We start from the raw sequence: 15,051 nt of genomic DNA on the forward strand, positions 1-15,051 counted from the left end.
GTTCTACATTGACTGACGCATCAGCAGTCTACAGAATCTGAGCAGTCTACAGTATACACCTTGTTTGCCTTCAGCCATGTTCCTAAATTATCGTGTTCTTCACATTGTTTCGAATTACAAGTACAATCAAAAGGAAAATTATACGTCCCTCTCTCCCAAATGTTGGTCCAGATTTATCATATTTGGATTTTCTTGGTTCATACCTTAAGCTCCAGACCCCGAACAAAATCTATTGATGTTGCTTGGTGAATCTTAGTTTTTTTTTTGATCAAATTTTTAAAAAAGATGGTGGTTCAGCTGGGTACGAGCCACCAGGCCATGTGGATCTGAGTGGCTTTCATCCGTTATCCGTCCACTGCCGAGAGAGGGAGGTGATCGCTGCTCTGTGAAACCAGCCTCACGCATTGCCCTCCCCTCTTTAGGAAACGCCTGAGTCAAGCCTTCGCCTAACACAAACGGATCACTCTCGGTTTGGACTGGGCGGTCCAGAAGATGCCAGACAGAACCGACCGGTGGGCCGGGACAGTGTTCCACCATCTTGTTGTCCCCACATGGGTCACAAACTCTTGTTACTGAGCTCGACAGTGAATCTTAGTTTTAACTTTTAATTTTAAGTAAAAAATAATGGATTTATTTTTGGCGTAGTCCATAGTAGAATTTACATTGATAAGAAATGAAACATCATTTATGAAAAAAATTAAACACAATGAACTTACTTTCTTTTTTTTTTGGAACTCACACAATGAGCTTACTTATTGATTTTTTTTTCTTTGCTAAGAATATTAATACGATATGCATAATATGCTCAATTTTCACTATTATGGGACATGTCCAAAATCTATAATATTATTTCAAAAGTTCCAAGAAAACTATACGTAAACGTATAAATAGAAAAATATACAGATGTTATCAAATAGAGAAAACTACAAATATCACAATGAAAAATTAAATATATTAAATTCTTTTATAAAATAAATAAATTAATTTATTATAAAAATATTAAGAATTGTGAAAACTAAGAATATGATGGAATATTCTTCTTTACTAATTTAGAAAACATATATATGGGTGCGTGTATATGCTGATTGTATATTTGTATCTGACACATTGCCAAATCCTTATAAGGAAGAGGATATAAATATGTCAAAAAATTAATTTCAGTTCAATTTTTATATTTTGGAAATTAGGATTTTATTTTTACCATATAACGTTGGGTATATTCTTATTTGATGGACAGATCACAGCGTATTAAAATATCATAATGGTTTAATTAGGTATGAATGTTAACAAATACTATTTTGTTTTGACATGTCATATTTATGTTGGTCAGATTTTTTATTTAAAAGTATTTATGGATTTTGTCTTTTTGAGGGGAGGATAAATCTTGGTTGCTAAATAATCAACGGTCAACTAAGACTTGGATTTCTCTCTAAATATAGAGGAAAGTACTTATCCTCTCCAGATCCATCACCATTACAAATAATCTTCTGTGTCTCCATCAAATCACACCTCTACCTAGAAATTAATCCTCTCTATCTTTTAGTTTTCAATTAATCTTTTACTTCTTTTTTTTTTTCTGAAGATGATTATCCCTCTCGAAAACCCTGTTTTGGGTACACATATCTATCTTCATTCACTTCAAAAATAACGCGTTTTTTTTAAAGTGTCCATTAAATTAACAAAATTGGAGAAAAAAAAATAATGATATTTTTCAATTAATGGGTTTACTTTATGATTTTTTTTAACCAGTGCATGAAGATTTTGGGAAACAAAAGAAGACCGAAGAGTTACAACTGGACAACATAATTCCAACGTCGAAGACATCATCGGACGATGATGTGTTTTTGGCCCCTGAGGTGAACGCATTTGGTCGTCAGTTCAGGTTGTTATAAGAGTTGCGTAATTTAATTAAACATTTTTTCAAATAATAAAGAAATTTTTTTGATCAATGTAAATTGTTGTAGAGACTACGCGGATGCGAACAACGAGAGGCAGAAGAGCGTCGAGGAGTTCTACAAAACACAGCACACTAACCAAAGTTTAGACTTTGTAAGATCTCTTTTATATTACAATTATAGTTTACGGGTTATTAGCTTTTTGTTTTGTGGGATTAATGTATGTACGCTACATAGCCTACATATAAAAGTGATCTGGGAACTATTGATAATAACTTTATGTTTAATACTCAAAGTACAGTTTATCAGTTGCACCCAAAAAAAAAAACGGTTATCATGTTTTCTTTTGCAGGTAAAGAAAATGAGGCACGAGTATGGAAAACTGGACAAGATGGTGATGAACATTTGGGAATGTTGTGAACTTCTTAACGAAGTGGTGGACGAGAGTGATCCTGATCTTGATGAACCACAAATTCAGCATTTGCTTCAATCGGCTGAAGCAATCCGTAAAGACTATCCTGACGAAGATTGGCTCCATCTCACTGCCCTTATCCATGGTAATCAATATCGTTGAGTATGTCAAAATACAATGCTTACGGCTATGGCTAGAACTTACAAATCATAATATTCATATATAAGAATCCGAAAAATGCTAACATTGGAATCAATTACCAGATCTTGGGAAGGTTCTTACTCTTCCACAATTTGGAGGGCTTCCTCAGTGGGCTGTTGTTGGTAAGTCTAATTATTTGAGGTTTCTAATAAAAAGGAATATAAACAATTAATTATGTTCTCTTGACTGATATGTATCGAACTTTAAGCTTTCAGTAACATATGAATTCCATATCAAAACTTGTAGGTGACACATTTCCTGTTGGGTGTGCTTTTGATGAATCTAACATACACCACAAGGTACATAAAAACATATTATTATCTGCAGTTTCATTAAAAAAAATATTACTAAGCAATTGAATATAATTTCACAGTTATTATTTTCTTTTAATCTTTTTTTTGTCAGCAACATAACCTTTAATCTTTTATATTTTCAGTATTTTATGGAAAACCCTGATTTTAACAACCCAAATTATAATACCAAAACTGGGATTTATTCTGAAGGATGTGGACTAGAAAATGTTTTCATGTCATGGGGGCATGATGATTACATGTACCTGGTAATATTTTAACTTACTGCTGTAATTTATTAAATATTATAATTAAATTAGTTTCCAAGTTAAAGATTTTGTAAAATTGATAATTATATGTTCATATAGGTGGCCAAGGAGAACGGAAGCACTTTGCCATCCGCGGGATTGTTTATCATCCGATACCATTCCTTTTACCGTAAGCATAATATATTATGAACCAATTAACGAAACAAACTCTTAGTTAGTAACATAATGGTTTATTAATTAGTTTTTATATTTGTAGCATTGCACAAGGCTGGAGGTTACACTCACCTTTTGAACGAGGGAGACAAGGATAATCTCAAATGGCTCCATGTTTTCAAGTAACTTAAAAATATATCTTAATCAAACATACTTTGATTATAATTATCGGATTGTAATTATAAAGTTGTGTTTATAATACAGCAAGTACGACTTATACAGCAAGAGCAAAGTTCAGGTAGATGTTGAGAAGGTTAAGCCATACTACATGTCTTTGATCAAGAAGGTGAGGAACTTTACTTTCATCTCGTTTGAAGATGAGTAACTAATATGATAATTTACCTTACATCATTGTGTTAATAATATTAGCATATTGCCTTTTTTATTTTCATATTCATAATTTTGGTTTGGATTTACAGTATTTCCCGGAGGATTTGAGGTGGTGAAACTGCAATAAGGCGTCCAAGAAGTTTACATAGAAAAATAAAATGTGTCTGATTAGTAGTCGTTTAATTAAGCACTGGAAAGCAGTACTGTCCAGTTAATAAAGTTCTATTATTATTATTATTGCGTTGTCATTAGCTAATGTATCCCGCCGTTATTAGAGAAAAATGCTATTAAAACACAGAATTTTCAGATTAAAGCCACAAAATTCTTCAATTTTTAAATATTGACCATTTTAATTTTTATATTTTGTCGATTCGGTCATTCAAGAAATTTGAATAGTCAACTCTTAAACTCATAGAAAAACTAAAACAGCTCTCTAGCAACATCGACAGCTCTCTAGCGACATTGTTTTGAAACTGATTAAAATTTTAAGTATACAACATTGTTTTAGCACTTAATCCTGTATATTTCGCAAAACCAAGAAAATCTCAAATATAAGTATAAAAATTTAAGGGTTTTCAATTTGGGGTTTTCCGGGTTTCACGAGAGAGAATAGATAAATGATGATTACTATGCAAAACAACATCGTATAATTAAGTTTTTAATCAGTTTTCAAAACGATGTCATTAGAAAGTTAACGAAAGTTTATTTTTTAATCGAGTCTACTAGTTGATTACTTGAATTTTTTAAATGGCCTAATCAACAAAATATGAAAGTTAAACCGAAAAATATTTAAAAGTTGATTTTTCTGGCTCAAACACGAGTTGAAAAAAAAATTGGTTTAATTTGAAAGTTATAACTATCTTCTGTCCGTTATTATTATGAATAAAAAACTAATATTATCTTTCTGTTTAAAAAGTTTCGAGATTAAAGTGTATCGTTTTTTTTTCGTTACTTTCTATAGTGTTTGCTTATGGAGTTTTAAGAGACGTACATTATCATAAGAAACATCAAACATGCTCAAACACAAGCCACCATCATCGTCAAGTTTGTCCTCCAAACATGACCGGTGCAATCCATTTGTAGTAGAAGGAACTCCAGAATTTTCACCACGATCTCTTCACCACCAACCACCGTCATATCAGCTATTGGCTGCGACATACGGAACCATCTCTCTTTTTTCGGGGATGGACTAAAAGCAGCTCCAACGAAGGTATACAAAAGGGTATCTGAATCAAAAAGATAATAAAAATAAATGAAAAAAAATTAAATCAAAAGTGTGACAACCGATTCTGTGCACCGATCTCTTTAGAACCCATGGCAACTGACACTTGTCACTTTATATTGGCTAATAATTTTGAAACTAAAAAGTATTATTAACATTTTATATTTAAAATATTTATGTGTAGTTATTGTTTTTGGGGTATTTTACCACTGGAACTAACAATTTTAGTATAGTTTCTTAACTTAATTTATTATATTGATGAGATACTTAGCCGTCTTTTAATGAGTCGATTACCATTTAGGACACTTTTTTATCTTTTTTAACACTTTAAGACACAATCCGCTGGAGGGACACTTTCCTTGAATCTGAGAGCTGTTTTGGACAGAAATGCCCTTGCTCAGAAGAAACGGAAGATGCGCTTATGTTTGGGTAAGTATAAATTGTAACTTGTTTTTCTTATTTCTCTTAATGTTTCATTTACTTTTATTTCAAATTCTAAAATATATAAAACAAAAATAATTATCACATTAAATTATGTATAAAATTCTCTATCTTTTAACATCCATTTTCATATATATATACTAATATATATACAAAAAAAGTATGGACATGGATATCATAGTGTGGATAATATAGTTATAAATTAATTTTGGACATGGACACAAAACCATATTTATTCATACACTATTTCAGTTTCTGATTAAATAAATATATAATAACCATATAAAAACATGTTTCTTTTTTCTTATTATTTTGATATCCATATATATATTTTTATATTTTAATGTCTAACTAAATTGCTAAATTATAATTTATTGGACATATGTTTTATGGATGTGGACACAATATTTTTTTTTTACAAAATTCTTTGTTTTGTTTTCTATTTTTTTATTTAAAGATGTATATGACCAAAAAAATTAGTATAACAAAGTGATATATATTTGTTATTTAATGATATATACTTTTATTGTTTTATCTAATTTTCTATCTATATTTTTTATATATAACTTATAAGAATGTATGGATATGGATTATAAAAGTGTGAACGTAAGATATGTGGACATGGATATAAATGTGTAAAAGAGAATATCTAGACATATTAGTATGACACACAAGTTGTATCCACATCAAAGTTTCTGAAAGAGATCATGTTAAATGATGTCCATTATCGATTTTTTGTGAGCTAGTAGGTGTGGACATGGATTAGGATATATTTATATGGACATTGTAATCATGAAGAACATAATTGCGTAAAACATGTCTGTGGTGTATACTTGAAAATTTTGATACTAATTAGAATACAAATCTGCACATTTAAAAATTGAGGGTGAAAACAAATACTTACATAAATATAAGGACCAAATATGTAAATTCATCATTCTTATTGCAGATCTAATCGAGCTTTCACCCATGGTGATACCAAGCTCAAACCACTGCAGCTTCACCTATATAATGGATGAGACTTCGGAAATGAGTTGAGCAAGGCGAGGAGTCAACTTGAGCAGCAGATCTCGTGGTGGCGGAGGATTTCGACGAGCTCGAACCCCCATGGCTTCACTGAGCCACCGAGCTTACCGATGCGATGTTGAGCTCGAAATCCATGTTGAGGCGTTTTCTCTTTCTTTTTTTTTATCCGTGGATTCTGTCATGATTCGTAATAAAAAGATAGAAAAACAGACAAAAAATAGAGATAGACAAAGGAATAAGAAAAAGTTGAGAAGAAGGAGACAAGCCAAGAGGATTAAGAATTAATTGTTTCTTCGATTTGATGAAGGAGAGTGTATCGTGATTATTGGATTTGAGTATGCGTTATGAAAATAAATAAAAAGAAAAATAGAGTTTAATAAAAGTGAATCTGAACTTGAATTTTGAAATTCTAAAATAAATAAATTTTTGAATGATTTAATAAAAAGACTTTTGGATTTAGTTATATTTCTAGTTATTGTTAGATAAGGTTGAGGGCATCTAAGACATTGCACATAGAAATTGTGTGTCTCAAGCAACAAGTGTCTAAATATGCAATTCCAAAGACATAATGTGTCCTAGAATGTAAAAAAATCTCTTTTAATTTGCTACGTGTATTTAGGGTAAGCTTTTCTTTACTTAATAGGCAGTAACAATTGTATTGTACATCACACCAAAAAATATTACCTCATTCACTCATAACCATAAGATATGAAAGGTGCAAAAATATGTTACAAAACTAAACATCTAAAAGAAACTAAAAAGTTGTGTTTCGCACTGAAGAGCAAAACCGTCGCAAGAAATAATTATTTCACTTTCGTTTCCAGGAAGGCCTGAATATATATATACCTGAAAGCTTTTTTTACTTTCACTTGGTGACCTCTTTAGTCACCGGAGGAATATCCACAACTGCGTCACACTTTTCGCCGTCAGGAAGTGGCGTCACCGGAAGCTCTTTCTTCTCCTCAGGTATATCCTTAGGGCCCAAGAAGCTTGGCTGATTTGTAGAAGACAACAGCCTTGCCCACATTCTATCAGTAATCACCACATGGTTCTGTTTCTCTGTTATTCTCTGCAACATAAAAATATCAAATCAGGACAATCCCGCAAAACCACAGTCTCTGTCATCTTATTAGTGTCAGTAACTTACGTAGTAAGGGATGTATGTCTGTCTTCCATTGACAAGACCACTTGTGTAGCCAGTGTATCCAGCCATTGCACCGTGAACCGCACTTTGAGCAAGAAGTGAACAGTAAACATTGTCTGATGCATTGCTCGGAACAGCCCGGATCATGTATGTAGGGTCTAAAACCGAAAAACAAGTTTAAAAGAAACGTAGATCCAAATAGTTTAAAGGTTTATGATTTTGTTACCTATGTATTTGAGATTCATCTCCATCTTATTCTTCTTGAAATGATCCTAAAAGTAAAAACATTACATGAGTTTTCTGCAATGGTCTAAGAGAAAGTTACAATCTTTCTTAGGCCTGCGGGTTCAGTTTCTTCGGTTAGTTTGGGTCGGTTAAAATCTTTCCGAAGTAAACTGAAAATAATTTTGGTTCAGTTTGGTTTTTGGTTAGTTCAGCTTCAATATTTTCTACCGATTTTTGTTTGTTTTTTCGTTAAATTTCGGTTTAAATTGAATAAAATTCAAAATTTTTGGTTAAGTTCGAATTTGGTTATTCAGTTCAGGATTTTGGTTAAAGCTGGTATTGTTTGGTAATTTTTTTTCTTTTTAAGAAAACTGAACTAAATGATTACCGACAAAAACAGATTTTTCTAACCGAATTGAACCAAAAATCAAACTTTTCGGTTTGGTTAATAACCGCAGGCCTAATCTTTGTATTTAGTTTTACCTTGATGCTTTGTGATAGCCACAAGCCAACATCTTTAAGAAGCTTGTTACCAGACGCATCTTCAAGAGCATTAGACTCCATGCTTTTGGACATCAATTCTTGTCCCGCTCCTTCAGCAAGAACAATCACCATGTGACCATTCTCCTTAAGCCGTCTCTCTATAAACTCCAACAGTCCACCTTCTCCTTCAAGGTAAAACGGTGACTCCGGAATCAAGCAGCAATCCACATCTCTGCTTGCTAATGTAGCATACATCGCTATGAATCCTGGTTTAGCCTTTTTAATCAGTAACAACAGCTCTAAAAGGTTTTTCTAAAACTGTAATGTTCAAAGAGAAAAAAACTTACCACTGTAACGACCCATGAGCTTAACAAAACCAATACCATTCTCATTACTCTCAGCTTCAACATGTGCTGCGTTGATGGCTCGCTGAGCTTCCTCCACAGCAGTATCAAACCCAAAAGATCTATCAATCACCGGTATGTCGTCATCAATCGTCTTCGGTATTCCAACCACAGCAACTTTGAGTCCACGCCTTCTAATCTCCTCAAAGATTACTGAAGCTCCTCTTTGTGTTCCGTCTCCGCCAATAATGTAAACCTGATTGATTCCTCGGTCTTGGATGCTATCAACTATCTTTGCGGTATCGTGTCCACCTCGAGAGGTCCCGAGGATTGTTCCTCCGCGTTTGTGGATGTCGTTGACGACTTTGGAGTCTAAGGGGATAGTGTTCTTGGCGTAGAATCCTCTGTATCCACCCTGTACAAATAATGAGAATCATTAGTACACTGTAGCCAAGAAGGGATTAATATTTATGTTATGTATGTATGAGAAAGCTTACATCGATTCCGAGGATTCTGTTTACACCGTACATGCATGATAAGCTGCTGACGATTTCTCTAATGACGGTGTTGAGACCGGGACAGAGACCTCCGCATGTGACAATGCAAGCGTGGACTTCGTCGGAGTCGAAGTAAACCTTTTGGCGTGGACCGGCGCGTCTGAAATGGATTCCTCTTGGACCATCCTTGTGCACTACAATCTTTATAACAAGAATTTAAAAATAAAACATAATCATTCTAACACAATTCTTCAATTTACCTTCTCAGGAACACTATCATCTGAATCAACAAAGTATTGCCTGATAAAAACAAAAAAACGAAAAAAAAAACATGTAAAGAAAACAAAAAGTATGAACATTTAAGCAATGAAAACGTTTTAAAAAATACATACTTAACAACTGAGTAAGCTGGATTGTCTTGTAATGGATTCGGATACGTCTGCAAATAACATAAAACTAGGAATCATCACCATTTGATTCGAGTAAACCATGAACAGATCAAACATAATCGAACCCAAATACAAAGATTCCTCATTTATTTTATTCAAATTTTCAAATAGAATCATGCAGGAAGCAGAGATGATCAAGTGCAACAACGTACAGGGAGATCAGGAAGATAATCAATGAGATGAGGAACGTCCTGTAGTATATAACCCCCAGGACCGTTGACGATCTTCGGTTTGTTACTCTTGGGACTAGACATAACAACGATCAAATTAACCAGACAAACTATCTCTCTCTGTCTCTCCACGAAGATGACAAAAGAGACTACTTTTGAATGGAGAAGGAGGAGGAAAAACCGTCAATCCAACAAAAGGCAACCCATTTTTGTAGGAGTTGAGTCGACTATACAAATCAAAAGAGGTAAGAGAGTGAGACACCAAGTTAAGACGGAGATCTTTTTTTAGATGGGGAATTTGATAAAATGGTGGGCACCGAAGGATCTTCACCAAAGAAGAGAACAATACAATTGGGTTGAGGATTCTCGTTAGTGGTATATAAATGTAAAAGGTGACGATCACGGAGGTTAAAAGAGAGAACCAACGTTGAAACTTGGCGAAGATGATTCGCATTCTTCTAGAAAAAGAATAGTAATTCATTGCTACTTTCCATTTATGGAAACCTATTAGTTGGGCCTTGGATAACAAGTAATCTAAGTTCACTTTGTAAAAAAAGAAGAGAATATTCCGACAGTTTTTTAAGGAAAAAAATAGGAATCTCTTAAAGAAGACAAGTACAGTTTGTTTTGTTTGTTTATTATTAATTCGAACAAAAAGAGTTGCCAAAAAGCCTATAAGATGACATATATACTCTTTTTTTTTTTGGTAAAGTGACATATATACTTGCTTAGCTGTTTTAGATATTAAAAACTATTTAAACATAATAATTGTTATTTTATTTTTGGAAACAACTCGTGCAGATTTAAGAGAATATTGTTGATAGATGAGTATTCTTTTAAATTTTTTAATTAATAAAATGTATTTTTTGAATAAACTTTAAAAAATGATATTTTAGAAAAATTATCATTTTTAAAGAGAAATATTGTAGATTTGGGATTATGATTCAGAAATTAGGATAACAAGAATTGTTTTTGATAGATGAGTATTCTTTTAAAACTTTTGATCAATATGTTGTAGATTTAAAATAATCGATTTAAAAATGCTATTTTTGGAAAGTTATTGTTTTATAGAGAACTATTCTAGATTTAGGATTGTGATTTAGAAATTAGGATAACAAGAATTATTTTTGATAGATGAGTATTCTTTTAAATTTTTTATCAACATTTAGTATATTTTAAATATTTTTTTGAAAAAGCTATTTTTGAAAAGTTATCATTTTATAGAGAACCATTGTAGAATTGAGATTGTGATTAAGAAATAAGGATGCAAGAATTTTTAAAATGATGAGTATTTCTTTTAGAATATTTGTTCATTAAGTTGTATTTTTTAAATATACTTTATTAAATTGATATTTTAGGAAAGTAATCATTTTTTTAGAATAATAATGAATATTTAAGATTGTGATTTAGAAATTAGGATCAAAATATTTTTTGTTGATATATATTCTTTTAGAATTTTTGATCAACAAATTGTATTTTTAAATAATGTTTTTTAAAATACTATTTTAAGAAAGTAATCATTTTAATAGAGAAATATTGTATATTTTGGATTATGATTTAGAAATTAGAATAACAATTTTTTTTGTTGATAGATGAGTATTTTTTAGAATTTTTGATCAATAGATTGCATTTTTAAAATAATTTGTTTTAAATTGCTATTTTAAAAAAGTTATCATTTTTATACAGAAATATTGTATATTTGAGAATGTGATTTAGAAATTAGGACAACAAGAATTTTTTTTGAATGATAAGTATTGTTTTAGAATTTTTAATCAATAGGTTGTATTTTTAATTTTCTTTTAAAAAATTCTATTTTAGGAAAGTTATCATTTTATAGAGAAATATTTTAGATGAGTATTCTTTTAGAATCTTTGATCAATATGTTGTATTTTTTAAATAATATTTTTAAGCAATGCTACTTTTGAAAAGTTATAATTTTTATAAAGAACTATTGTACATTTGAGAATGTGATTTATAAATTAGGACAACAAGAATTTTGTTGAATGATAAGTATTGTTTTAGAATTTTTGATCAATTGGTTGTACTTTTAAAACATTTTATAAAAATTTTATTTTTGGAAAGTTATCATTTTTACATACAAATAATGTAAATTCAAGATTGTAATTTAGAAAATTAAGACAAAAATATTATTTTTTTGTTGAATGATGAGTATCTTTTTAAAAAAATTAATCAATAGGTTGTATTTCTTAAATAAACTTTAATAAGAGCTATTTTAGGAAAATTATCATTTTTATAGAGAAATATTGTAAATTTGGGACTGTGATTAGAAATTGGGATAACCAATATTTTGTTGATAGATGTGTATTCTTTTAGAATTTTGATCAATAGATTTTATTTTTAAATAATATTTTTAACAATATTAGTTTAGGAAAGTCAGCATTTTAATAGAGAAATATTTTAGATTTTGGATTGTGAATTAGAAGTTAGGAATTCAAAAGTTTTTGTTGATAGATGTGTATTCTTTAAAATTTTTGAACAATATGTTGTATATTTTAAATAATTGTTTTTCAATGTTGGTTATAGGAAAGTGATCATTTTTATAAAACAATATTGTAGATTTAAGATTGTGACTTAGAAATTAGGATAACAAAAAGGTTTTTTGGTAGATGAGTATTCTTTTCAAATTTCTGATCAACTAATTGTTTTTTTTTTTAAATATTTTTTTCAAAAGAATGACATTTTAGGTAAGTTATCATTTTTATAGAGAAATATTTTAGATTTGCAATAGTGAATTAGAAATTAGAATAACATTTTTTTTTTAAATTAGGATAACAATAATATTTTGAATAATTATTTGTTGTCGAAAAAAAATAAATTAGGGTAACAAAAATTTTGTCGATATATTCTTATAGAATTTTTGATCTCTATGTTGTATTTTTAAAATAATTTTAAACAATGATATTTTAAAAAGTTTAGCTTTCTAATAGATATATATTTTATATTTGAGATTTTGATTTAGAAATTATGATAGCAAAAATTTTTGTTGATAGATGAGTATTCTTTTAGAATTATTGAACAATAGGTTGTATTTTTTAAATAATTTTTAAATTTTATTTTAGAAATGTTGTCATTTTTATAGAGAAATATTGTAGATTTAAGATTGTGATTTAAAAATTAAGATAACAAAAAATATTATAGATGAATATTTTGTTTCGAATTTCTGATCAATTGGTTGTATTTTTGAATCAATTTTTTTTTAGAAATGCTATTTTAGGAAACTTATCATTCTATAGAGAAATAATATAAATTTAGAATTGTGATTTATAAATTTTATAATTCACTGATAGATAAATTTACAGATGCGTATTCTTTTAGAATTTTTGATCAATAAATTGTATTTTTTAAACAATACATTTTTGGAAAGTTATCATTTTTAGTGAAATATTGTTGATTTGAGATTGTGATTTGAAATTAGAATAACCAAAATTTTTGTTAATAAATGAGTATTCTTTTAGATTTTTTGATAAATAGATTGCATTTTTTTTCAATAAACTTTTTAAAAATGCTACTTTTGGAAAAGTATCTTTTTTATAGAGAAACATTGTAGATTTGAAAATATGATTTAAAAATTAAGATAATAAAAAAATTTGTCTCAGTGAAAGTGTCCTTTCAACATAGGGGTGGGCGTTCGGGTACCCGTTCGGGTTCGGGTCGGGTATTTCGGATTTTCGGGTATTTCGGTATAGAGGTGTAAAACCCATTCGGGTATTTCTGTACTTCGGGTCGGGTTCGGGTATTTTTAGTTCGGATTCGGTTATTTCGGATCGGGTTCGGATATTTAGATTTTGAAAAAAAAATTAAATTTTTCTTTCTCAAGTTTCTTGTATTTAAAAATATAACTTTCTGTCAACTAATTTTTTATTTTTAATAGATTGAATGGTTAATAGATTTGGACATAACATTTTAAAACTAAAAATGCATAAATTTAGTTATTTTAAAAAAAAAAATTGGATGTAACTTTTTGTTAATTTTTGAAATAAAAAACTTGACATGCATTTTAAGTGAGTAGCAAATTATTTTTTCCGTAATTGTATGTATATCATATAAACTTAAAGTATGTATAGTGTCAATATAAATATTTTATATAAATGAAAGATGTAAACTAGAAATATAGGGTTAATTATACATATGTTCGGTTATCTTCGGATATCCATTCGGGTTCGGGTATTATCCGTTCGGGTTCGGATATCCAATCTCTTCTTATTCAATATCCGTTCGGGTATTTTGCTACTTCGGTTCGGATTTCGGTTCGGGTTTTTCGGATCGGGTTCGGGTGCCACTTCGGATATCGGGTAAAGTGCCCACCCCTATTTCAACATATCAATACCATTAAAAGAGGATCATTCACTTAATGAAAATTATAGTTTCTCAAAAATACCCTTATTTTTACAAAGGATGAATAAAATTCATTAATGGCATTTAAGTATTTTGGTTTTGGGCCTACATGTACATTTAAATAGATCTATAAATAATGGGCCTATATATATTTAAAAGATATACTAACTTTAAATATAATATATGTATAAATATATTACGAACTATAAATAAATTAGCAAACATGAAAATATCATTTTCTTAAATATACATATCAATATTCAAAACAGATCATTTGAATATTATACATTTTTCAATACAAACCAAAATCCTATATCCTACACCATATATCATATACATATTTGAATATCATTTTTCCATTTATAATGTCATTTTATACATAATATTGATATGACAATTACGAGTGTTCAAGAAAATTTTAAAAACTATATTAAAATTAATTTTTAAATCTAAAATAAAAACACAAACTTATAATAGGTTATTAATGACGAAAATAAACTAATATTGTCATATCAATAAGTTTTTTGTATTATCATTTTTTATTTGGATAACATAATAAAATTTTATCAAATTCTAAGGAATCACTAATTTATGTAATATTAATAAATATATGAGTAATTTAATCAATTTTTAAAAAAATTACTATTAGATATTTTGTAATCGGATCAATGGTATCAGATTGCAGGTTAATAGTGAGTTTTTGGATTTTTACCTGGTTATATCAGATTTTTAATTAACGAATTTTTCATTAAATCCGAACCGGATTTTATACAATGTATCGGGTCTATAGGTCCAACCATGAATCTAGGTCACATATGAAAACAAATCTTAAAACTCAAACATTATTATAGAACAACTACCATATTTCGAAAAAATACCATATTTTGAAGAGAAAAAAATGATAAAACCCTAAAAACTCAATTGTTATGGTTCGAAACAAAAATAATTGTAATTTGCAAATCAGTTTTCGATTAATAAATGAAAAACAAACAAATCCGCGCTTTCTAAGCGCGGGTCAAAATCTAGTTGTGTCTTATAATGTAAAAATAAGATAATAAAGTGTCTTATGAGTTATGACTAATGC

General features: G+C 29.6%; 2 protein-coding genes across 3 annotated transcripts; one reads left to right on the top strand and one right to left on the bottom strand.

The window, feature by feature from the left end:
- Nucleotides 1–669: 669 nt before the first annotated feature.
- On the top strand, nt 670–6,555 carry LOC103851813 (inositol oxygenase 5). 2 transcript variants are annotated; one of them, XR_004455290.1, is made up of 12 exons: nt 670–1,613; nt 1,750–1,882; nt 1,965–2,049; nt 2,248–2,452; nt 2,571–2,630; nt 2,755–2,807; nt 2,945–3,067; nt 3,167–3,236; nt 3,324–3,402; nt 3,485–3,566; nt 3,700–5,261; nt 6,223–6,555. XR_004455290.1 is itself a non-coding variant. In XM_009128680.3 (11 exons), the coding sequence occupies exons 1-11, from the start codon at nt 1,583–1,585 to the stop codon at nt 3,724–3,726; spliced, it is 948 nt and encodes a 315-aa protein (XP_009126928.1). In that variant the 5' UTR covers nt 670–1,582; the 3' UTR covers nt 3,727–6,555. The 2 variants fall into 2 exon arrangements, 1 of the variants encoding a protein (XP_009126928.1); XM_009128680.3 differs by having other exon boundaries at nt 3,700–6,555.
- A 320-nt stretch (nt 6,556–6,875) lies between these two features.
- Nucleotides 6,876–11,099, bottom strand: LOC103851815 (ATP-dependent 6-phosphofructokinase 7-like). Its single transcript, XM_009128681.3, has 9 exons — nt 9,594–11,099; nt 9,385–9,431; nt 9,253–9,292; nt 8,993–9,193; nt 8,499–8,910; nt 8,152–8,417; nt 7,670–7,715; nt 7,447–7,601; nt 6,876–7,368 (listed from the first exon to the last, which is right to left on the bottom strand). The coding sequence occupies exons 1-9, from the start codon at nt 9,693–9,695 to the stop codon at nt 7,165–7,167; spliced, it is 1,473 nt and encodes a 490-aa protein (XP_009126929.2). The 5' UTR covers nt 9,696–11,099; the 3' UTR covers nt 6,876–7,164.
- Nucleotides 11,100–15,051: the final 3,952 nt, after the last annotated feature.

Source organism: Brassica rapa, chromosome A02 (genome assembly GCF_000309985.2).
Source record: "Brassica rapa cultivar Chiifu-401-42 chromosome A02, CAAS_Brap_v3.01, whole genome shotgun sequence".
Classification (NCBI taxonomy): domain Eukaryota; kingdom Viridiplantae; phylum Streptophyta; class Magnoliopsida; order Brassicales; family Brassicaceae; genus Brassica; species Brassica rapa.